This window comes from Malaya genurostris, chromosome 2 (assembly GCF_030247185.1).
Source record: "Malaya genurostris strain Urasoe2022 chromosome 2, Malgen_1.1, whole genome shotgun sequence".
NCBI classification, from domain to species: domain Eukaryota; kingdom Metazoa; phylum Arthropoda; class Insecta; order Diptera; family Culicidae; genus Malaya; species Malaya genurostris.
The window spans coordinates 284600064-284625669 of record NC_080571.1 but is presented as its reverse complement, the minus strand read 5'-3'; the positions used below and the strand labels follow the sequence as shown (position 1 = coordinate 284625669).

General features: G+C 37.0%; 1 protein-coding gene across 1 annotated transcript; it reads right to left on the bottom strand.

Moving 5' to 3' along the window:
- Positions 1 to 1950: 1950 nt before the first annotated feature.
- On the bottom strand, positions 1951 to 24546 carry LOC131430394 (17-beta-hydroxysteroid dehydrogenase 13-like). Its single transcript, XM_058595329.1, has 5 exons — positions 24295 to 24546; positions 23888 to 24217; positions 2305 to 2561; positions 2131 to 2244; positions 1951 to 2068 (listed from the first exon to the last, which is right to left on the bottom strand). Exons 1-5 carry the CDS (start codon positions 24484 to 24486, stop codon positions 1999 to 2001), a joined length of 963 nt encoding a protein of 320 aa, XP_058451312.1. The 5' UTR covers positions 24487 to 24546; the 3' UTR covers positions 1951 to 1998.
- Positions 24547 to 25606: the final 1060 nt, after the last annotated feature.

The following is a 25606-nucleotide window of genomic DNA, read 5'->3' as shown; positions in this document are numbered from 1 at the left end:
ACAAAAATGGAATTCAGAAAGAAGTTGTAACGAATCAATTGGGCACTCTAAAAAAATATACACTGAAAAAAAATTTGATGCTTTTTTCTCAATAATTACGAAATAATCCGAAAAAGTTGAATAAAAAAGCATGGTTTTAATTTTTTTTGAAATTTTTTTTTAAGCTGCTATTAAAACCTACAGATTGATGGCTATCCCATCCGAGTCTTGTGAAAAATGAAGAAGTTACAGCTAAAACAGTTTACGGGACTTGTTGTGATTCGGAAACCGTTCATCGTACAAAAATGGCGTCCAGGAAGAAGTTATAGGGATTCAATAGGGCACTCTAAAAAAATATACAATTTGATTTTTTTCTCAATAATTTCAAAATAAACCAAAAAAATTAAATTGAAACAAAATCAGGGTTTCGATTTTTTTTTGATAATTTTAGTTTAACTAATCGCATTAAACTAAATTATCTAGACTTTGTCACGGTAGATTTATGATACAAGCCTTGAAAGCCGAGATATTCGATGAACAAGTAGAGGTATGCATTTCCGAGCGTTCCAATTTTTAGCAGTTCTTCAGTCAGAAAAAAAATACAACACGACCGCTAAACTCTATGAATCATTCTGAAAATTTCACAGAATATTCTCACCTAATTTTCGAAGACATTGTCAGGTGGGTTTTTCTATATTCTGCACCGTTTCCAAGAAAATTTAATTTGAAACTGGAAAATAGCAAAAAACCTACCATTTTACGGTAATGTCCTCAGCCCTTAAAGCTCTTATTAAAACCTACAGATTGATGGCTATTCCATCCGTGCCTTTTAAAAATGAAGAAGTTGCTACTAAAACAATTTACAGATATATTCGAAATTTAAAGTGCTTGTTTTAATCATTTAAACAGTACAATATTATTCTACAGGTTAAAGGCAATAGATTTGTTCGTGATATCCTTTCTTCTAAAAGTAGCTGTTCTTGCGATACTTGGATATTTAATTATAACATCATTTTTTTATATTTTCATGAATTGTTTATTTGCTTACTATATCTACAATTATTGCATTACATTGGTAATCTCGGCCAAAATTAATTTGCGGAGTCTTGGCAATCTCAAATTTGACAAACATCAGTTCTTACCGAAATTGGTAGGAAGAAGTTTACGATCTGTTCGGCATAATCTTTACTGAATGTTCGGCAGAAGCAACGAAATGAATTTTAAGAATTCCTGAGCCTCCAGCAATTAAAAGTAAACAGAGAATTCGTGTTTTTAATTGTAAATTTTAAGATTTCATAGAGTTTTCTTATAAACATATACAAAATATACATTACATTACTTATGTTTTTCTTCGATCAGGATCTGAAAGGTTTTTTTTATAAATAATCAACAATAATTTTACTTATTTCACTCACTGGAAAGACCGTACATTCTCACGTCTTCCTTTTGAACTGATTCCGGACATTTTCTCCGAAATAAAACGTAAATGACAGTTATCTTGCCGAATTTCGGCTAAAGCTAACACATATTTCAAAATTTCGGCAAACGCAATTGCTGATTTCGGGATAGTTGTTAATAACCAACGAAATTTTGCCAAATCTCAGTGAAAAGATGGACTCTGCGGAAAAATCAGTTAATCTACTAAACGAATATCGGAAAACATAATATTGTTTACTGAGCAATCAGCAAAATTGTGTGTTGCCGATCTGTATCGGTATTTTACTTTACCGAGCTCAAGAATTGGTTTTTAGTGTGTATGCATTGTATTGTCTTGATGAATAAAACCTATTCATAACAGTTTCCTGGAATTGTACAACAACTGTGTGGGATTTTCTCAAACAATTCACATCATTTATTGTAACCAATAAAACAAATTCCAGATCCAATTGGTAATACTGTTACAATTATGTTACTAATTGGATAGTTACACGATTGTTCGTTTTACGCTTAAGAGAAATAAATAAATACGATTTCGTGGTATACATTTCACTTTAATCCGAATACAATAAACAAAACTTATTATGAATTCAATTCATACTCTCTTATTATATAATCTCGCACCAACTGTTGGATTTTCACCGGAAACAATCTGAAATTTAAAAAAATTGTTTTTTTTTTGTTTTCGTTTTCCCAGTCAAAAAAGATACTCACTGCATTATCCTGACACCCAGGTCGAAAAACGGTGGAATCGCGAGGATGACTTCGTTTCTGAGAATTCCTTCGACGATTACTCGCGCGGTACGTTCGGTGGTAAGCAGCTTAAATCTGTTTAAAGAAAAAAAATATTAAATAATTAGAGTAAAATCTGAGCACCGGCCATCTTACCGAGGTTTCTTCAGAAAATCCACAATATCGTTCCGAGTGGCGATGTAGTACGGGCACACGCAGGTTGTTTGGATTTGGTCGCCGTAGCCTTGCAGGCGCAATTGTTCGGTAATCGCAGCCATAAACCCATTCACAGCATACTTGGATGTGGAATAGACGACGGCCCAGGGAAACGCGTACATCCCAGACATGGATGAGATGCCTACTATGTGGCCGCGTTTTCGTTCCATCATCTTTTCCAGAAAAACTTTTGTGGTCTGCAAATGATGGTATATGTTATTCATTGGCTGCTATGATAGTGTATGGTTTCTATCTCTGAAATATTGGAGGAAAATAAACAAATGCTGAATAGGCGATGAGTAGACTCGAAGTCCCATTTTACGATATCAAGTGTGCTTTGAAGAATCTTCGGCTGGAATAGCTCTTCAAATCAAAAGTACTTCTCATTTAACGAAAAGTACTATCAATGGTATCATAATTGATGTTATGGTATGGTAAAACAAAAAAAACTGATGGTACTTGATGGTAGACTAACAAATTGATGCGGTCTTTTGGGTTCCGTAAGAAAAAGATGCTCCATTGAATAATCTTTTGTAGTTTGTTTAACATCGCCACTCAAGAGAAGTTCTTTTTTAATGCATACGTTATTTACGGGGGGTAAGGGATAAACAGTTTCGGTAAATCGTTTTTATTACATATTCTTGTAGTTCAACATTTCAAAAATATTGTAAAAATATTCAGTGTAAATTACCAAAAATTTTTTTTGTTCACTTCTTCAGAAAAAAATTTAAATTCGTTTTTCTGAAAACTAATTTTTCGAAGTCCGTGAAAGCGACCCTGCAAAATCTACAGAACCGATTCTTTTCAAACTTGGAATATACTTGCTTGGTATAAAATGTCTCCCCCTACTTTTTGCAATTTTTTCCATTTTCATATTATAATAGTTTTTCACCACAAAATTGACGGGAAATTTAACGTAAGATTGCGTTTTTTGCTTAAATCTGCCACGAACTGTTGAAAAATCAAAATAATAACTTGAGAACGACGGAGGAGGAGAAATAATTCGTGCTTTAAGTACATTTTAGAACATATTTGAATTCAGATAATTCTACGCCGAGTTATCGTGTTCACCGCGCAACGTGATTCTCAAAAGAGGTTTTGGGGAATGCTCTGTTACCGCCTTATTTTTTCAATATTAATATACGGAAATTTAACTAAATATTCTTAAAATGATTATTTATAATGTAAAAAATGTTTGAATAAATTTGCTTAAGCTGTTTCTCCGTAAAAAAAATACAAAAAAAGTGTTTCTTGATTCAAATTATCCCTTACTTCTCCCTTGAGCTCACAATGAGAACTAATAAACATATTGCTTTTAATACAGTGAAATAAAAATATGATTTTGATGTCTTAAAAACGCACATTTTAAGTCGGAACATCAAAAAAATTTGCTCAACACTGAATCCTCCAGAGTTGATCACGACAGAAATTCGGCAATGTTACAAATAATGAAATTATTCTAACTTTCAGTATACCTTATGATCAAAAAAGAACCGGAATTTTCTTTTTAAAATTCCCGCGCTTGTCCAATCGGTAAACTTTTATTCTCTCAACGTTGGCAACACTTTTATACACATTCCGTCAAATTTTGACGCATATCGCACGATTAGTTTTTGTTTGGCGTCTAAACAAAGAAGTTGAAAAATTTTCGTGTGGCGATTTTTATAATGGATGAAAATTCAGAACAACGTGCGTGCATCAAATTTTGTGTTGCAAATGGATTTAAGTGTTCCGAACCGTTGAAAATGTTAGAAAAGGCCTTTAGTGGATCGTGACTAGGAAAAACACAGGCATACGAGTGGTATAAACGCTTCAAAGGTTGTCGTACAAGCTTGGATCATGATGAGATTATTGGCCGCCCAACAACATCTGTTACTGAAGAAAACATTGAATCGGCGAAGCAAATCGTGTTTCAAAATCGTTCTGTACCGATTAGAGAGATTGCTGTGTTGTTGGGCATCTCTTATGGATCAGTCGAACACATTTTAACTGATGTTTTGGGTTTGAAACGCGTCGCTTCTCGGCTGGTGCCAAAAAAGCTGATTTTCATTCAAAAACAGCGTCGTGTTGATGTGGCCAAAGAGATGATTTCCAACGCAGATAGTGACCCCACATTCATCGAATGCATCATAACTGGTGTGGATCTATGAATATGACGTCGAAACCGCACAACAATCGACCGAATGGCGCTTCGAAGGCGAGCCGTTGTTCTAAATATTCATCCATTATAAAAATCGCCACACGAAAATTTTTCAACTTCTTTGTATAGACGTCAAACTAAAATTAATCGTACGATATGAGTCAAAATTTGACGGAATGTGTATAAAAGTGTTGCCAACGTTGAAAGAATAAAAGTTTACCAATTGGACAAGTGCGGGAATTTTAAAATGAAAATTCCGGTTCTTTTTTGATCATAAGGTATACTGCTTGCAACAATAATTTATGGAAGAACACAACTTCTTACACCCTTATACCATTGGAAGAAGCTCGTCGAGATAAGAAAATTTGTGTGTAAAAAATAATTTCAATAATTTTTCTCGGAGATGGCTTGACTGATTTCTACAAACTTAGACTCATATGAACAGTCCTATGCCCCCATATAAGGTTTCTGAATTTCATTGGGATCCAACTTCTGGTTCCGGAACTACAGAATGATATATGTAATGAAATTAAAACAGTGTCAGTTTTCTAGTAGTTGCCTGAACCGATTTCGTCCATCCATCATTCAAATAAAAGGTCTTAAGGATTCATGAAAACTGCTTGTTTTTTAATCAGATCCGACTTCCGGTTCAGGAGATACGAGGTGATTAGTGTAAAAGTTTCACATAAATTTTTCTGGGTACAACGGGTTCACAAATTTTGAAAGTCAATGACCAAATAAACTAATTTCAGTTTTACCGGTATTCGGTTTGCGATCTCGGAGAGTACCCAAAAAATTTATGTTAAACGCCCTACGATTTTTCCAAGATGCCTACACTGATTTTCAAAAATTTCGAATCTAATGAAATGGTTAACAATCCATTAGGTGAATTTAACTGACTTCGACTGCACCGATTTCCGAATTCCGTTTCCGAAAGTATCGGGAACAGAGAAGCTAAAGGAAGACCAAATCGAATTTAATAAACAAAAATTAAAATTAAAATTAACTTATGGTCCTATACAAAAATTTGTGAATTTGATCCGGTTCCTACTTCCAATTTCGAAATTACAGGGTTAAGAGTTTTTCAAATTTAAACCGTCGTAGAAGATGACGATACTAATGTCGTTTTCGCTTGATGCAAAAACTTAACCCAGTTTTCACCCTAACTGCTGTCAAATCGTTTGTTTGAAGCCAGTTTTGAACCTAGTTTCAACGTTGTTGAACTGAAAATCGAGTCAGTCTCGAAACTGGTTTTTATATCAGGTTTGCTCAAACCGCCGTTGCTATGTGCGAAATCAACACAGTTTCGTGAAAAGTGTTTGTTTGATGAAACTACCCTGGGTCAGTTTATTTTTTTTTCAAGCGAAACGAAATCTTCAAAGTTGGCCTCAAAACTATTTCAATTTATTTGTCATTCTAATTAATGCACATACGAACTATTTTGTGTTATGTTGGGTCTCTGAATACCGTTTCTGGAAGTAGCATAAATAATGACAAAAACTTTAAAGAGGATTTCTAAAACGTAGAAATGCTTAATCGATTGTCACACGTTTAGATTGAAAGGAATAATTTTAAGGTTTCATACAATTTCTATCTTCGATTCGTGTTGCAGTTTCAATATTTTGAGTACAAGTCATTTAAAATGACGGTCATTAAAATAATTTCATGAAAGCTGAACACAACGAAGAATATTCACGCGAAGAACACATGCCGATTGATAGAAAAAGGTATCATCTCACTGCTAGGTGGATTAAGCACGTTTTTATTATTGAATTTTTGATTTCGAAATTTTTCGTGTGACATCATGTAGAAGATCGTTTATTGATTAGCATTTTATTCCAAGATGAAACTATTAGATCAGTTGTAATAAATACAATTGAAATACTTCATCAATAACAAAATGAGATGCCATAACTAATATTGAAGTTTTCGTTATAACAAATGAAATCTGACATTCCTGCTTGAATTCTAACGGCAGTTTCATCTTTCGTAAAACGCTGGTAAATTACTTGCGGCCATCAGTAACCTTGACCTTCTGTTTTCTGCAAACTTTGCGCAGTCGCAAAGGAGTACTAGACAACTGCCTAGAATGTGCTTACATTCTGATACACCGACCCAGGCGATGGATATTAGCCGTTATAAATTGCTCACTTGTTTTCATAACTAGGTATGTCTTGTTTTTAAGACTTTTCACATCTTGTTTAACGTCTTACGAAGAAACACTTCATGTTACAACCATGACTATGAACGGGTGATTTCTTTAAATTATGGACGTGACTCAAAACCTTGACTGCAATCTTGAACATGAATTTTTCAATCTAAATTTTTGATTGTCGGACTTTAGAAACTTTTGAAATTGAACAAAACTTTAGAACCCTAATAATTTGAAATTGTATCAGATGTTCCCAATACACCTTTGGTAGAAAATGAGGAATTTTGTTTGCACCCAACTGCTTACCCATATGTGCGATTTAACATTCACATCAATAGTCCTGTGAATTTCATGCACTGTGCTCTGTTGTAGAAACTTAAATGGAATCACACCGGCATTGTTTACGAGAATATCGACTGGACCGATGTCGCTGTACACTTTGGATACTAAGCTCCAAACCTCGTCATAGGAGGAAACATCTACTTGATACGCGCGAGCTGAAACGTTTTTCTTCCGCAAAATTTCACAAGTGCTTGCTGCAGCATTGATGTCAACATCCACGATGACAACGTTGCATCCCTTGTCAGCAAGTTGCAAGGCAAGCGCTCTACCCAATCCGTTTGCTCCACCGGTGATCTGCGGAAATGATTGTTTCACTATCCTTTTTTTTTGTTTCAAATCATCGTACTCCATACCAGAGCCAGTTGACCGGAAACATTTTTAGGATTTTCAGGGAAAATTAACCGAACAAAACTTCGGAACAAAATTGGGCAACTAATCAAAAGTACTTTTACTATATCTATCAATAGTTTCCACAGCTCAAATACTAGTATGGTAAACTTTTTGGAAACACTTCTCAAACGACCATCACGCGGCTGCACGACCGACATTCTACTTTGCACAATTAAAAATGGACTGATCAAATGAAACAGGGAGCCCCCAAGTGCTATCGCATGACATTGCTTTGTATAAAAAAACTCTTCGGACGTTTTTATTTTGATGCAACAACATCCACCGAAAGACGCCTCGAGTTCCAACAATTTTTTGTACCAAGGTTATATGCTCTAGTGATTACGCCACTTCAGGAAATCTGTTTTTTTGTAACTGTCTTTAATCAAAGATTCATCTTTTTTTACCCATCACTACTAAAAGTGATTCTCAGACTGATGTGGTAAGTTGTTTATTTTAAGTTCTGTGTAAGTTTGTGCGAGTACGTGTATTAAAACTATATAGAAAAAAGATTTCTATAGCTGTTTTCATTTCACTTTCAAGTCTAATTAATTACAATAATCCATCCGGTATAATTGTCGTATGCTGAAAAATGTGGGAAGAGCGGCTTGAAAACAAACTTTTTACCGCATCGCGAGACAAAAAGGAATCAAAAACATAGGAACGTCAATTGGAAACGACGACACAAACTGAAGAATTATTCGTTATAGGGTAACAGAGGTATTTTGGGCACTTCATATATTTTGGCCCACCTAACAAACTTTATGGATTTAATCGATGTGAAGTAACCCATGTTGCATCAATTTGAAGCTAATCACATTAAATTACCTATTGCGGAAGGGGTTTTCAAAGATATTACAACAATACCCAAGGGGCAAATCACTCTAAAATTTGTCTGAACTCAAACAAGTTTTACCGGGAGTAAAAAAGTTTAGCAGGGATCTCGCTGGATTAGAATGAGATTAGAAAAGTTTAGCCGAGATCTGGAAAAGCATTATTTTGACATAAGAAGCTGTAAACGTGGGAGCAGAGATGCCAGATATTTTCATAGAAAATCTGTACTGCTTTGTATAAAAAATCTGTATTTATCTGTATTCATAAAACAAAGGAAATTTCGGAAATAAAATGACGTTTAAAGATATTATTCCATTAGATTATTGTTATAAAATGGCAGATGAAAGGAGCATTCCTTTATATCGTAAGTCCTTGCCGCACTGACAAGAACATTCAACGACGATATTTAATTGTTTTTGTTATCAACCACAATTGAATTGTAAAAAGTTTCATTATTTCATTCTTACTTTTTGTGGTATCTGTATAAATCTGTATTTAATTTGAGAAATCTGTATTAAATCTGTATACGCATGCAAAAATCTGTATAATTCTGATAGATCTGTATAAATGGCATCTCTGCGTGGGAGCTCGAATGACAGATACACTTCAAACAAGATTAGGCAAAACTAGGTTGAATTAGTTTTAAATTATCCAAACTTATCTAGACTAGTTGGGATTAAATGAGATTAGAGAAAATTATTTTGGAATGACATGAGTTTATTAGTATGAGATTGTCTAGAGTTAAGAGTGATTTGCCCCTTGACAATACCTTTGTTACCCTAGTCGTAATCAATCACTTCTGGTGAATCTCTCAAATTGAGAGTCTCAACAGGTGAGCACATTGAATCGTGTTAGTGCGGTGAAAGTTCAAGTATTTCGCCAGAAACAAAGATTTTTTATCCGTACTTGGGCGACTCGACGTAGCCACACAGCGAGATTGTCGCTTGTAGTCCAGTGAAAAGAAAGTCCATTGGACTATAAACGAAAATTAACTGGCAATATAGCCTAAGTTTCTGGGCCATTGATCGGCGTCATCTCAAGTGGGGTGACGTCAACCATAAAGAATAAGAAGAATAAAAAGTAGAAGAAGAAGAAGAAGAAGAAGAAGAAGAAGAAGAAGAAGAAGAAGAAGAAGAAGAAGAAGAAAGTCGTAATCAGTGCTAGCGGGATTGAATTTTCTAGACTTGATGAAATCGAAGAATACGAGATTCAGTTCCCGTTACAGTTCAGGGCAATCAGTTCGGGATTGTAGCAAATCTGCCACTAAAATTGCTTTGGAGATATCTTGGCGAACGGATAACTGGTTGAGCTCGATTAGTTTACAGTAGATCTATGCACCGACGCCACCGATTTAAAGCAAAAAAATGACGATCGTGCCAACTACCCCATTTTGACTGAGTCGCCGGATTTGTTGATGATAATAGTTCTTTCAGGGATGAATCAACCTTCGGCTGAAAGTCTCTTTGAAATAGAAAACTAACTAACAATATTTCTATTTAGTGTAACGGTACCCCCATTCATCATCTATAGTATAGTCATCTCATACACGAAAACCATTAGTTAGAGTGAGATCTTCTGTGTCTGTTCGATATATTGACTTAGTCTGTGAACCAAATTATTTTAACTTTTAGGTAAAAACTAATTGGTCGAATAAGGATTGTATCGAAAATAAGCTAGCCACATACATTTGTCTTGTACGCATGTATTGGTGATGGTTTTTTATGCTCAGATCACAGCATGCTGTGCGTTTGGCTGTCAGCTTTCGATTCTTTACTTGTTTGTGCGGTTGAAATTCTGCGTTTTCAAAATGTCGCGTATTGAAAAGGAAGTGGCAATTAAAGTTCTGGACACATGGCTAAGGGGGCAGGGTATTACTATGCGAAAATTAGCGAAGCGGTTTGGAATTCATCATGCCAGTGTTAAAAATATAATTAATAAGTTTGGGGAACATAATTCTTAGGATGAGCTACCAGGAAGAGGCAGAAAACCCGGTTCTTCCAACCCGAAATTGGACCAGAAAGTTGTATCTCTAATCATGAAGAACAAATCAATGTCAATACGTGATTTTGCTAAAACAGCAGGAACGAGTGTCGGAATGGTCCAGTGTATCAAGAGGCGAAATCATCAGAAGACCTACAAGAAGCAGAAAATCTCGACAAAAAAGTGTAGAACAGAAGAAGCGAGTAGCAACAAGGGCCCGGAAATTGTATTCGCGTCTTTTGCAGTGTCCGGATGCATGCGTTTTGATAGACGATGAGACTTATGTAAAAGAGGACTCAAAAACCCTTCCAGGTCCACAGTCTTTACTTCGACACAATACTTTACTGTCGTCGTTGGGGAGGATGTGAGCGATGCGGACAGGTCGATTCAAGTGGAGAAACTCGGTCGAAAGGTACTGGTATGGCGAGCAATATGTTCCTATGGTTTGAAGTCAATCATTTTTTACACTACCGGAACTATAAATGCAGAAATCTATCGATCTAAGTGTTTCCAGAAGAGATTGCTGCCTTTATATGAGAAGCATAGTACACCTCCGCTGTTTTGGCTGGATTTGCCGTCGGCTCACTATGCCAAAACCACTCTCAATTGGCTTGCGGAAAAGGGTATACATTTCGTTGAGAAAAATATCAATCCATCAAATTGGCCTCAGCTTCGACCCATCGAACGTTACTGGGCAATCGTGAAGAGGGTCTTCAAGAAGACTGGTGAGGCAGCTGGGAACAGCGTCCACAAAATGCGATGCAACACTTGTCTGGAACTTGATGAAGAGCGTTCGATCAAAAGTTCGAAAACTCGTGAAGGAATAACTTAAATTTCATCCGGTTTATTTTTTCTGCTCAAGTTTAACCTCGTACAATAAAGGATCAATTTTTAGTTTGAATAAAATATCGTTTATTATCATAATTTGAAAGAAAAATTTGTGGATAGCTTATTTTCGATACACTCCTTATATTATATTATATTGTATTATGCTTAATTATATCGACAACGGGGAGGGCAGGGAGTGCATCAGGGTATCTTACAAGTGAATGACTGGATGATGGAATGCATTTCCAACCTGAGTCACGTGGGGGAAGCTTTGTGTTTTTCCCTGAAGGTCTGAAATGATTAAGACGCACACTTCTAACAAACAAACCATCAGGCGGGTTTAAGCTGGCATAGCGAAATTCTTTATTATATGGCTGGATGTTCATGCTGTAAGCGCCGGGTCCTCAAAACCCATTTTGGCCTTCTTAACAGCTGTTATATGAAAGCTATCTGATAATCAAATTCGGATCTACTGTAAGCCTACCCACATACACTAATAATTCCTTGAACCAATAGCCAGTACAACGTTATTCAAATGAAATGTATTGATTGCTGTTGGGTCGTTCATATTTAACAGATCGGCTGAAAAGTTCGTATCGTTTCTATGAGAGGGCACCACTAGAATTAAATCCATACCATTTTCAGTTAGTACCAACCTTCAAAAGATACGTGTATAAATTTGACAGCTGTCTGATTATTAGTTTGTGAGATATTGCATTTTGAGTGAAGCTACTTTTGTTATTGTGAAAAAAATGGAAAAAAATGAATTTCGTGTGCTGATGAAACACTACTTTTTGATGAAAAAAAGTGCCGCCGATACCAAAAAATGGCTTGATGAGTGTTATCCAGACTCTGCACCGGGCGAAGCAACAATTCGTAAGTGGTTTGCAAAATTTCGTACTGGTCATATGAGCACCGAAGACGATGAACGCAGTGGACGTCGAAAAGAGGCTGTTACCGATGAAAACGTGAAAAAAGTTCACAAAATGATTTTCAATGACCGTAAGTTGATCGAGATAGCTGACACCCTAAAGATATCAAAGGAACGTGTTGGACATATTATTCACGAATATTTGGATATGAGAAAGCTTTGTGCAAAATGGGTGCCACGTGAGCTCACAATCGATCAAAAACAACAACGAATTGATGATTCTGAGCAGTGTTTGGAGCTGTTATATCGAAATAAAATATAACAATGGACGAAACATGGCTCCATCACTTCACTCCGGAGTCCAATCGACAGTCAGCTGAGTGGACTGCACGCGATGAACCGAACCCAAAGCGTGGAAAGATTCAATAATCGGCCGGTAAGGTTATGGCGTCTGTATTTGGGATTCGCATGGTATAATTTTCATCGACTACCTTGAAAAGGGAAAAACCATCAACAGTAACTATTATATAGCGTTATTAGAGCGTTTGAAGGACGAAATTTCAAAAAAACGGCCTCATTTGAAGAAGAAAAAAGTTTTGTTTCATCAAGACAATGCACCGTGTCACAAGTCGATGAAAACCATGCTGAAATTGAACGAATTGGGCTTCGAATTGCTCCCTCATCCACCGTATTCTCCAGATTTGGCCCCCAGTGACTTTTTCCTGTTTTCAGACCTCAAGAGAATGCTCGCTGGTAAAAAATTCAGAAGCAATGAAGAGGTAACCGCTGAAACTGAGGCCTATTTTGAGGCAAAGGACAAATCGTACTACAAAAATGGCATCGAAAAGTTGGAAGATCGCTATAATCGCTGTATCGCCTCTGATGACAATTATGTTGAATAATAAAAAATGAATTTTGGCAAAAAAATGTGTGTTTCTATTAAACGATACGAACTTTTCAGCCGAACTGTTATACCTAGTGAGACAATCAAAGGTGATCGATAAAATAGGATGTTGGAAATATTTAAAAGTGGTCTAGACCCGGCCCGTGCGCTGGAATTATTCAAGGGTGGGGTTGGGGTGTGTTCAAGGGAGGGTGAAAAGGGGGGTGAGGAAGGTTCAAGGGGGGTGGGGATTCAAGGGAGGGAAGGGGGTTCAAAAGGTGAGGAAGGTTCAAAACTTTGAAAGTAAGGTCAAGTTATTTGCACTTTTACATAAAAAAATACTCTATTGCTCATGGAACTTACAGTTGAAAATTTTTTCTATGAACAAACCCCACTCCACTCTCATAGACAAACGTAGACTTTTATGAAAATTTCTAAACACGCGACTGAACTTTTTCACAAGTGATTTTTAGACAAAAATAAATCATCGATCAGAAAACTCAAGTTCAGTACTGATTTTTTGACAACAAGATTCTCACTGAAACTGATTTCGCATGGCAGAAAATCAGTTGTGAAAAGTTCACTAGCGAATATTCTACTCGATGATATTCAAGAAAAAAATTCTCGCATTGAATATCAAACTGAAACTGAATCTTTCTGAAAATGGTCAGTGTCCCTAGGGTGGTAGATAAGTTCTTCAATAGTGGTGATGTATTTGCAATTTTTTCGGCACTACATCATTAATAAAAGCAGCAAGTTTGATAAAAGTTGTAATGGTAGGGGAAGATGTTCGGTTGCCGGCACCCCACCGTAACTTTTGACAGAAAGCAGATAGCGTTATTCCGACAAATGTCATGTGTGTGTATAAAAGAAGCACGTTCTTTTTGTATCGAATACCAAAGCAAACAGACGCTTGTACTTTTGGGTACGCTCAAAACAAATTTTAATTGCGTGAAAATCAAGATAAAAGTTTTTATGACTTTTTTTATAGTATCATAAATTGAAAAGCATCAATCGAAAAGGTGAGTGGATTGAATATTTATGAGGTGAAATAGATCTATTTCGTGATTTGATACCGGATGCTATCAAATTTTTTGCAACCAAAGATGTTTTTCGTCATTTTCAAAATGTCTACCGATTTTGATTTCTGCACGGAACGACCGAAATTAGCTCTGCGCCTGATTCGTATTACTGTTTTTGAATTAGTTATTTTAACAACAAAATTTTCAAAATAACTATGAAATTAGTTAAAATTGAGAATTTACTTTGCTGAAAAAAACTCTTATTTTTAGGAATGTGTTTAGTTGGTGAATATCCTGGACAAAAACCAGCAATATTTCAATCCAACACGAAATTCTCATTGACAACTAATTTTGTTATTTAAATCAGAAAATTTATTTCTATTTATCTATCACCATCATCAGCACAAAGAAAACAAAAATGAAATTGGTTTTATTAACAAGTTCATTAACCAAAAACTCATGAGAGTGTCAAAGTGTCAAAGTAAAACAATCCAGTGTCAAAGTAAAACAATCCATTAAAAAGCTAAAAAGGACAGTCTTATTGAAACTGCTTGCAAATTGTTTTGATGTTTTTCGCATGTGTTACGATATACCCATATATAAATTTCTAAACCGATATGTAAAAATGCCGTAAACTCTTAGTGGAAAGTGTATTTATTCACAATTTGTGCGCATTTGAAGCGATTATGCATAATAATGTTTTTAAGTGGAACAGTTAAGTGAGTTTCGAATGTTGCACTCGAAGTGTGCTCAAAGTTTCCAGTGAATGAGTCGATTTCGCGAAGTCGAATGAAGAAAGCAGCGAGGAGAATTTTCAAAAAGAAGTTTATGTTTCGTTAATGTCTTTTTCTCCAATACAACATCATATTTATACCTGCCAATATAGAAAAGACATTTTTTTTCGGTAGTAGTGTGCCATCTAGTGGCTAGTAGTCATTACGGTGTTACCGTTTTTTTGTCGTGAATACGACTTACTTTACTATGGGGTGCCTTTTCAAAATTAGCCATATGGAAGAATGGGCAGAACTTAATCGTGAATATCTCGACTTGTATTAATGGTAGCAACATAATTCTTTCACCATTTCATCAAAAATATGATCAGGAATTTAGGATAATATTTTGAACAGTGTGAGATAACCACAAACAACTCAAAAATTAAGTTTTCTCAAAATTTCAAAATAATGCGGAAAACTCTTTACTTTCGCTTGGGTTTTTCGCGCAAGGACGACGATTTTGAGGTAGTCAGGCACATATCTTCAACTGAATGCGTATAAAAGGGGAACCGTGGTGAAAATCGATCATTTCTTTTCGTGCGTTCGATGGGAGCAGACGTCGTGGGAGTTAAACCTTCAACCAGCAGCGACGGAGAGAGCGCCTTTTGCGTGGTTAAAACCTCAAACGCTCAGGTAGCAACTTTCATTCGCTTGCTGGGCTTCAAGGCAAGCAGACTGCCATCGCGGGAGTTAAACCATCAGCGACGGAGAGAGCACCTGCCATCATTTGGTTTTCGGTAGTCATAACGAGAAGTTCAATTTTCAGATTGTAGTTCCGCAATATAGGTTTAGAATTCAGAGCCTGCGTGCTGAAACTGGATTCTGGAACTGTATTCCGGAACTAATTTGAGTTTCGAAATTGCAATTCTAGAATTGAAACTGGATTCTGAGTCTGCTATTGGTTCTAAATTTAGTTCTTGAACTCAGGATCCAGTTCTTTATTCCAGACTCCTTCTATTCGATTCTTTTTAGAACCATAATAATACTCCTAAAGAATTATGCGGAAATTTACTTTACTGTACTCTATAAAACCCATTCTGGTAGTCATGGCGAAAAATCGTCTTCATGTTTTAGAGCTTAGTTCTGGAATATGGGTTTAGAATTCAGAGTCTGCGTGCTGAACTAACTAAAATCGTCACCATTTTTTTTATTATAAAGAACTATACTGCTTATTTCATAGTATTTAAGTGCGTTTCAGAATGTTTAATGTAACTAATCTGTAATTTAGTCTAGGCGCATCGTTTAAATTTCTAGTAATGAAAGAGGGGAAAGTTGCACAATTCAAACAATCGATGAACTACCAATTCGAATTCGGAAGCATAAATAAATCGTGTCATATTCGTATTCACGACATCCAGTTATGTCTCTGACATTACACAACCGTACTTTTTCGGTAACAGGGTGCCATATAGGTGCAAATTGCAGAAGCCAATTCAACCATTTATGTTGGTTGAAAACAACGTTTTATTGCTCTAATTCAACTAAAAAATTAGTTGAATGGAAATGAAGTGTGCATTAGCTAAGAAATGACAGGACGTTTATTTGGTAATTCAACTAAAAATATAGTCATTTCAACAAATATTTCAATATTATTATTAAAAGAATGAAAATTAGAAAATCTAAATTAGCAAAAGTAAGGTTTTTTTAGTTGTCTCAAAAAATAACTAACTAAAATCAGAAAATCAACTAATTTTTTCGCCAAAATGATGATTTCGGTCTTTCCGTGTGGCATATTTTTCTATATTTAGCTAATTTTTGCCGGTAACCGAACACCTTTTTTAAAATGACCAAAATTTATCACTTCACTAAATTGTTAATAAAGTTTTTTCAATCGATTGAATCAACTCAGTTTTTTATTCAGTTGTTAGCTAGGGACTTTAGCTTTACATTGATGTATATTTTTTTTTTTTTCTCCATAAATACGTTTATTTCTTAAGGCAGTTTACATAAGTTTTTCTTCGCCGTAGCATCACTTTTACATAATATTCTTATCCTAATTTAATTCTAACATAGTCACAACGTTTTGAATTTATTAAAACATATTCTCTTATAGCTTAAATATCATCTTAGGTAACTCGTCATTAATTATGAAATCTACTCGGAAATATTATTTGAACCAAACGATTAACTTCTATAAATTATAAAATAAGCTGTTATTTTCAGACATTTTGTTGATAATTTCATAAACTGTTTCGAGTTTGTTTGTATCATTACATAATTTTTATTCTAATTTAGCTATTGGTTGAACTCATGGACGCAGCTGGGATCAGAACTAAGTCTTAAAAGGGGCCTTTATTAAATTGAAACTCCAATTTTCTTTATGAAATGATAAATAAGTTTCATGTATGAAAGGTCACGACAAGCAAGAATGTCTCGAACTGGGATATTGGATAGTCTACCTTGGGTACGCAAAGAATTTATTAGTTGAGATCTGACATCACGATACTCCACGCATGTCCAAACGACATGATCAATATCCCGATAACCTTCTCCGCAAGCACAATGATTAGTCTCGGAGAGCCCAATTCGAAGGAGATGTGCATCTAACGTGTAGTGATTGGACATGAGTCTGGACATCACACGAATGAAATCCCTACTCACATCCAGTCCCCTGAACCATGCCTTTGTCGATATTTTCGGAATAATTGAGTGCATCCAACGACCCAGATCATCTCTATCCCAAGATGCTTGCCAGCTGGCAAGTGTTCTTTGGCGAGACGAGCTATAGAATTCGTTGAAAGCAATCGGTCGCTCATAAATTTCACCCTCAATAGCACCACGTTTGGCTAAAATATCGGCTCTTTCATTGCCAGGAATGGAGCAATGAGCCGGGACCCAGACTATAGTGATTAGATAATTATTGTTCAATATGTCGTTCAGACACTGTTTTATTTTACCCAAGAAAAACGGTTCATTTTTGCCAGCAGCGATTGAGCGAATGGCTTCAATTGCACTCAGACTATCTGTGAAGAGGAAATAATGGTTTGGAGATAATGTGACGATTACACTCAAACTATAATGAACTGCTGCTAGCTCTGCTATATAAACAGAAGCAGGTTCTTGAAGCCTAAATGAGGCCGAAACATTATTGTTGAACATACCAAACCCTGTCGCTTCTTCAATTCGCGATCCGTCCGTATAAAACATTTTCTCAGAGTCAATATGCCTGAACTTACTTGAAAATATTTTTGGGATTTCCGTCGAGCGTAGATGATCCGGGATTCCACGCACTTCACGCTGCATGGATGTATCGAAAAATAAAGTTGAGTCAGGGGCACTTAGGATGCTGACACGGATAGGAATATATCTTGAAGGGTTGATTTCCTGTGACATATGGTTAAAATATACTGTCATAAATTTTGTTTGAGATCGAAGCTCGACTAGTCGTTCGAAATTATTAATTACCATGGGATTCAGCACCTCACATCTTATTAGCAGGCGTGATGAAAGCTCCCAAAATCGATCTTTTAATGGAAGAACTCCCGCCAGAACTTCAAGACTCATTGTATGTGTCGAATGCATGCAGCCTAAGGCAATTCGCAAACAACGGTACTGAATTCGCTCAAGTTTGATAATATGAGAGTTTGCAGCGGAACGAAAACAAACGCATCCATATTCCATCACTGAAAGTATCGTTGTTTGATACAATTTTATTAGATCTTGCGGATGAGAACCCCACCAAGATCCTGTTATTGTTCGAAGAAAATTTACTCTTTGTTGGCATTTCGTTATCAGATACCTAATGTGTCCTCCCCACGTGCATTTGGAATCGAACCACACCCCGAGGTATTTAAAAGTTAAAACCTGTTGGATCATTCTTCCCATCATATGGAGCTGAAGCTGCGCGGGATCATGCTTTCTTGAAAAGACGACTAACTCTGTTTTCTCCGCAGAGAATTCGATACCAAGATGAACAGCCCAAACGGACAAGTTATCTAAGGTATCTTGCAATGGTTTATGCAGATCAATAGCTTTGGGCCCAGTAACTGAAACCACGCCATCATCTGCCAATTGTCTTAGTGTACATGGGGTTACTAGACAGCTGTCAATGTCATTCACGTAAAAATTATAGAGGAGCGGACTGAGGCATGAGCCTTGCGGGAGACCCATGTAGCTAATTCTGAATGTTGCCAAATCGCCATGTGAAAAATACATGCACTTCTCTGACAAAAGGTTGTGCAAATAATTATTTATAACCGCTGGAAGTCCATGTTGGTGGAGCTTGTCTGAAAGAACATCAATGGAAACTGAATCAAATGCTCCTTTAATGTCTAAAAATACAGATGCCATTTGTTGCTTTTGAGCGAAGGCAATTTGGATGTCAGACGAAAGTAATGCAAGGCAATCATTCGTCCCTTTATTTCTACGGAAGCCAAACTGAGTATCTGACAACAAACCGTTCGTCTCGACCCAAGTGTCGAGACGTCGTAGAATAATTTTTTCGAACAATTTTCTGATGCAGGACAACATCGCAATGGGTCTATATGAGTTGTGATTGGAAGCTGGTTTCCCCGGCTTTTGAATGGCGATAACTTTCACTTGTCTCCAGTCAGGTGGAACAATATTTTGCTCAAGAAACTTGTTGAACAATTCCAACAAACGTCTTTTTGCGAGGTCGGGCAGATTCTTCACCAAGTTGAATTTAATTCTGTCCAACCCAGGGGCGTTATTGTTACAAGACAAGAGTGCTATAGAAAATTCCATCATTGAAAAGGGGCTATTTATAAAACCATTGTTTGGAGGAGATTCCCGAATAATGCTCTGCGTAGGAACAGAATCTGGGCAAACTTTCCTAGTAAAATCTAATATCCATCGGTTCAAGTATTCCTCACTCTCATTTCCTACGTTACGATTCCTCATTCGTCTGGCCGTATTCCAAAGAGTGCTCATTGAGGTTTCTCTTGACAAACCTTCGACAAAATGTCTCCAATAGCTACATTTTTTGGCTCGAAGTATGCTCTTGTACTTGGTTTCTAAAACCATAAGTTTTTCAAAATTCTGAGGAGTTCCTCCTCCCCGTTTTAGAAACGTCTTGCAAGCATTTTGTTTTGCGAGTTTAGCCTCTGAGCACTCTTTGTCCCACCAGGGGTTGGGAGGCCTTCTGTTAGTCGTTGGCCCAGGAAAGCGTTTAGTTTGGGATTGTTCTGCGGCCTCCAGAATCGAACAAACGAGGAAGTCATATTCTTCAAGTGGGGGGAGCTCTTCCATTGAATTCAAAATACTAGAGATTCTACTTTGGTATTTAATCCAGTCGATATTTTTTGTCAAATCATATGGAATACTAGCTGAATTAGCAATACATTTGTTACAGCTAATTGAGATGATGATTGGTAAATGATCGCTACCGTGTAAATCAGGCAATATTTTCCAGGTGCAATCTAGTCGAATTGATGTTGAGCAAAGAGATAGATCTAATGCACTTGGGCGTGCAGGAGGTCTTGGGATCCGTGTCATGCTACCCATATTTAATACCGTCATGCTAAAATTGTCACAAATGTTTTGTATTAAAGATGATCTGCTATCATTGTAAACGGAACCCCACATCATTCCGTGCGAATTTAAATCCCCCAGAATCAATCGTGGAGCAGGAAGGGCTTCAACCATTTCATTAAGCTGTCGCTGTCCAACTTGTGCTTTTGGAGGAATATAAACCGAAGCTATGCAAATATCTTTGCCTTTAATGTTTATTTGGCAAGCAACAACTTCTATACTAGAAGTTGAAGGGATGTTTAATCTATAAAAGGAACAGCATTTCTTAATTCCTAAAAGCACTCCACCATACGGAGAGTCTCTATCGAGACGTATAATGTTAAAATCATTAAAATTTAAAGCTATGTTTGAAGTAAGCCATGTTTCGCATAAAGCAAATACATCACATTTTTGACTATGCAATAAAATTTTAAATGAATCAAGTTTTGGCATGATGCTTCGACAATTCCACTGCAGGACAGTGATTGTATCATTCGCGGCGGGTGATAAATTATCCATCAAAAGATACAAAACCTGAGACAATTGGCCATTGAGCTGATAACTGCTTCAAAAAATTTCTAGCTATTGGAAGGAATGCCATTATGAGAGTCTTTAAGGGTTCAGATATATTGAATGCTGAGAAAATCCATTCAACAATTTCCGAAAACTTCAGTAATCCTGTTGGTGGCTGTGAAATGGAGCCCACAGGATTATTACCTTTTTCTGTGCTAGATCCTGGATTGGTTTGTGAATTTGACAAACCAGGAGGCACAGTCTTTGGTTTTGACTTTTTTTGTTTAACACGGGGATCTTTTTTTGAAGATGAAACTTTAGGTGTCTTTTTTGGTAATTTGGAAGAAGACTTCTTTCTCTTAACTGACCCTTGGGTAGTGATAAACGAATTACCTTCACTATTTTCGTCAGAGTCAGAGTCCTCTGTTTCCTCTAGATTTGAAAACCCGTTTTCGGTTTCCAAAGGGGGGACATCAATGACCGTTTTAAGCATTTCTGCATATGTGCGCTTAGACCGTGCTTTTAAAGAAAGCTTAATTTTGTCTTTGTGCACTTTAAATGCAGTGCATACTGAAATATCCTCATGAGGACTTTCCCCACAATAAATACATTTTTCAATTTCCTTGTTGCAATCATTATCTTTATGAGGTCCTTCACACTTAATACATTTTGGTTTATTGCTACAGTAAGTAGCTGTGTGTCCGAATTTTTTGCAGTTCGTACAATTCATTACATTTGGAACAAAAAGCCGAACAGGGAGGCGAATTTTATCGACATAGACATGGGACGGCAACGCAGATCCGGCAAATGTCACTCGAAACGAGTCTGATGGGCGATAAACTTTTTTTCCCTCTTCATAAACTACTGAGTACAGTTGTTTGCACTCCAGTATTTTCACACCCTCAAGCATAGAGTTCTTGAAACGACCAACACCATGCTTGAGTAAATCATCTACCGAAAGACTCGCTTCGGTAACAACACCGTCAATTTCGACATCTTTGGAGGGTATGTAAACTTTATACTCTTTATTGAAATGTTCCGAAGAGACAATATCATTCGCGTGTTTCAAATTATTTACCACAACACGAATTTTATCGTTATTTACTTTTATGATCTCTTTGATTGAAGAGAATCGTGATGTCAAACCTTTAGAAATTTGGTAAATGTTTAATGGCTTTGATATACGTCTAAAAAAGACTATCCAAGGCCCAGAAGAGCTCTCCTGATATTTTTTCGTTCGTGGGGGTATAGGATTCATGCTAGGATTTACGTCCATGGATTCATCCATCACATTAAAATTTTTAATCAAACTTTAAAGTAAAAAATGAAACCAACACTACACAGTACTCAATCAAAAGGAAAAGAAAAAACTTCTACCTTGAAATTGTTGTCTATCTCCGTTGCACTGCCGTGTAGATCCTCGTTGCTCTAGATGTTCTTGTTGGATGCTGATTGTTGGATGTGATGCTACTGCTACCTGACATCCAGCACCACTCGATTTCCGATTTACTTTTGTCTTCGCCAGCTGCAACCAGCGCAGGTCACCGGTGTATACCTGCGTGTTGTATGGCAGTGGAAAGACCGAGTTGTCTTGTCTCCTTCTTCCTTGTGCTCCGCACCGATATGCTTCTGCACCGAAGTGCCTTCGCACCGGTGTGCCTTTGCACTCTCCTGCTTCTGTGTGCCTTTGCACTCTTCTTCTTCAATGTGCCTTTGCACTCTCCTGCTCAGCACTTGTGGCTGTATATTGTGGCCTGGGTAGAGCTTGGGAAACGCCCTTTGTTGTTTCCTTCACCAGCTTGGCCCAGCACTAGGGCTCTCTTATGCAGCACGATTTTACGTTTTAACGGCTGTTGCCAACAGGTCTCTACCTGTAGTTCAACCGTTGTCGTATTTAACGCGTGTAAACTAACCAGCGTTATTAAACTGTACGCTTCTATACACAACCTTCTCGGTTGAACGGCTATTACTGAATGATGACATTGATGTATATGTCTGCATAATGTGCACTTAGTCAGAAGTTATAATTTTAAAAGAAAAGAGTGCCGATAACCGAACACGCAGAAGTAACAGGAGCGCAGACTACTGCTATGCGAATTCAAACGCGCAATTCAAACACTGCGCCTAGTGTGTATTCGTGACCTGCTGACAATTCTAGGTTCCTGTTACTTCTATGAATCAAATTCATGCTAAATAGCGTTTTATTCGGTTTAATATTAATAGTACAGTGTAATACGCCAGCTGGAATTAAAACAGTCTTTCGTCGCTATAATTACTATTTGGAATGCGGCAAAAATATGTTTGTTCAAATTAACCACCCTACATGCACCGAAAATATTGCAGTCATTATTTCTCAGTTACGGTTCAGTTGCGAATTTATTCAGTGGCGATTTTTTTATTGCTGAAAATATAATAATTAAATCTTGCACGAATCACTTCCGTGTCGAACTGAAGCGTAGTGAAAATCTAGCATCGAAGTATCGTTGGACACTCTTCTCCCTTTCGATTAACTCTTTAGCGACATTTCTGTGGGTGAAAATTCGTCATCAAGCTTCACTGACACAAAAAATCACTTGTGACCTTCGAGGTTCTGAGTTTTGTGGATGCTTGTTTCATTAATGAAAATTTCGGAAGTGATTTTTTTCAGTCACTGAGTTTTTTTTAGAAAATCTCTTGAACTGATTTTTTCACGCGTGATAGTGAAATGCACTTTTTCTGATCATGATTTTCCCAACACTGGTCTTGACCATTTAAATGGCAAGAGAAAGGCATTATCACACTTTGTTCGGAGAAAACCGTAACGTCTGCTGTTCACTTAATTTTTTTTCAAGAGCAATAATTACGACTGAATAACCACACTCAATAATCGATCAAAAAAACTAAATAATTCTACAGGAACTGCGATAATCTTCGGCGGTTTAAACAACCTCGTCATCATCGCGGTTTTTTTTACCAATGAACAGAAAAAATATAGATTAATGAAACAATGAGATAATGATAATTTGTGTAAAAAGGACCTATTTTTTTTAACGAGTAATAAGTTTTATTACTGCTTTATTCATCTATTTTTTGCTCTCGATTAGTTTTTCGTTAGGAAGTGAGTCAGCTTTACAGCTTCAATTGTATTGTGTTATTATGACGAATAGAAAGAGTATAAAATTCGGTCTTTCGGACACTTTCCATTTCGAACTTAGAGGTTATTCGCTTCTCGGGTCAAACAAACTTTCTGATCCTATGTGTGTGGTTTAGAAGTCGTTCCCAGGCATTTCGGGCATTAATTTTGATTTATATGAAAGAAACAAATGAACTCATTACTTTACGACACTTACCCACACATGGGACTTGATGTTAATATCAATCGTCCGGTTAGCCATGCTCACGCTGGTATTGTGCAAAAAATCGAAATATACCAATCCAGCGTTGTTGACCAGAATATCCACCGGTCCAACGTTTTTGTGCACGTTGTCAGACAGTGCTTCCACTTGTTCGTATGACGATACATCCACTCGATAGGCGTAAGCAGCTACTCGTTTCCGTTTCAGCTCAGCACACGTACGTTCTGCCGCTGCTAAGTCAATATCGACGACGATGACGTTACAACCTCTGCTGGCGAAGTCCAGTGCCAGTGCCCTGCCGAGACCGTTGCCACCACCGGTAATCTACACGAGACGGAAAAAACTTCAATCACTTGATACCGTCCTCAAAACAAAACAAAACAAGACCACTGCAATACTACCAGCACTGTTTGGCCGGACACTTCTTTCAACTTGGACGGAACAAATTTCCGAAAAATATGAATCACCAAAATCGGAAGTCCATACCAAATCACTTTTACTATATCAATAAGCACAAACAGCACATCCAGGAAAACACGTATCGGAGAAACTTTCGTTGACCCTTCAGTGGCGTCAGCCTCCACTCGGAACATACTGGGATGTGTGATTCGTTAGATCTTCAGCCGGAGACTGCGATCACTGGAAGGCGATCATCTGCTGACATCTCTAAGCAGCTTCAATGACGCGTGTTGTTTGAAATCGCATACCATCTTGTTCCGTCTATACGTATATTCGTGCAATTGTCGGCAATTTCCAGTGCGATTGAACCACAGCAAAGATTCGGTAATGAGTGACGAACCTGTTCAACAGCAGCCTCCGGGACAATCCGAGGTAAACGCGTCGAGAACTAATTGAGAGAATGATATGTAGCAACCAGACACTAACTACTTATGTTCATACGTACTTTTGGGGATTTTTTTTTGGTTTATTGATGAAGTGTCGGGCTAAAAACTCAATTATGACAGTTATGGTAGGTACTTGATTCATCATGAAATATGACGATTTGATCTGGATGATGCTTAATATCGTTTCAAATCTATCAACCTGTGAGAGTTTCTGATGTTTGTCAGTGACGTAAGTAAACAAACCTAATGACTGTAAATAAAAGTGACCTTGACCACTTTTCAATATATTTGCTGATGCACTGCAATTGTCGGATGATAGTTTTGCTTAAATTGATGCATAGTCATTTGAATAAACGTTTTGACTATATAATTCTTCCGAGGATGAAAACAATTTCGATTGAATCTGAGACATATTGAATCTTTCTTTTTTCTTTTTTTCGGATTATAGAGATTTTAACCTTAGGGTTATTCATCTCTTCGGGCCAGAAAAACTTTCTGACCCTATGTGCGGGGTTGGGAATCGAACCCGTGCGGGCTGCGTGAAAGGCATCGACTTACCCATCACGCTATACCCGTCCCCCATATTAAATCTAAATAACAAATAAATTTTCAAGAATCATGCTTCGCTCCGCAATTTTTAAAAGCCATCACAGGTCATTAAAATTATTTGGACTGCATGTGCGGGGTCACGTATCGACCACCCCGGCACGATTATCATCCACTCGAAATAATAATCATGTTATAGTTACGTGAAAAGTTATGTGAATATTTTCCACCCTACTTTTCACGTAGATTTTAATGGACTGGCATTTAAAAGCTGTTTAATGCATAATCTAGTAAAAGTTACGTGTTTTATAGGTAGAATGTA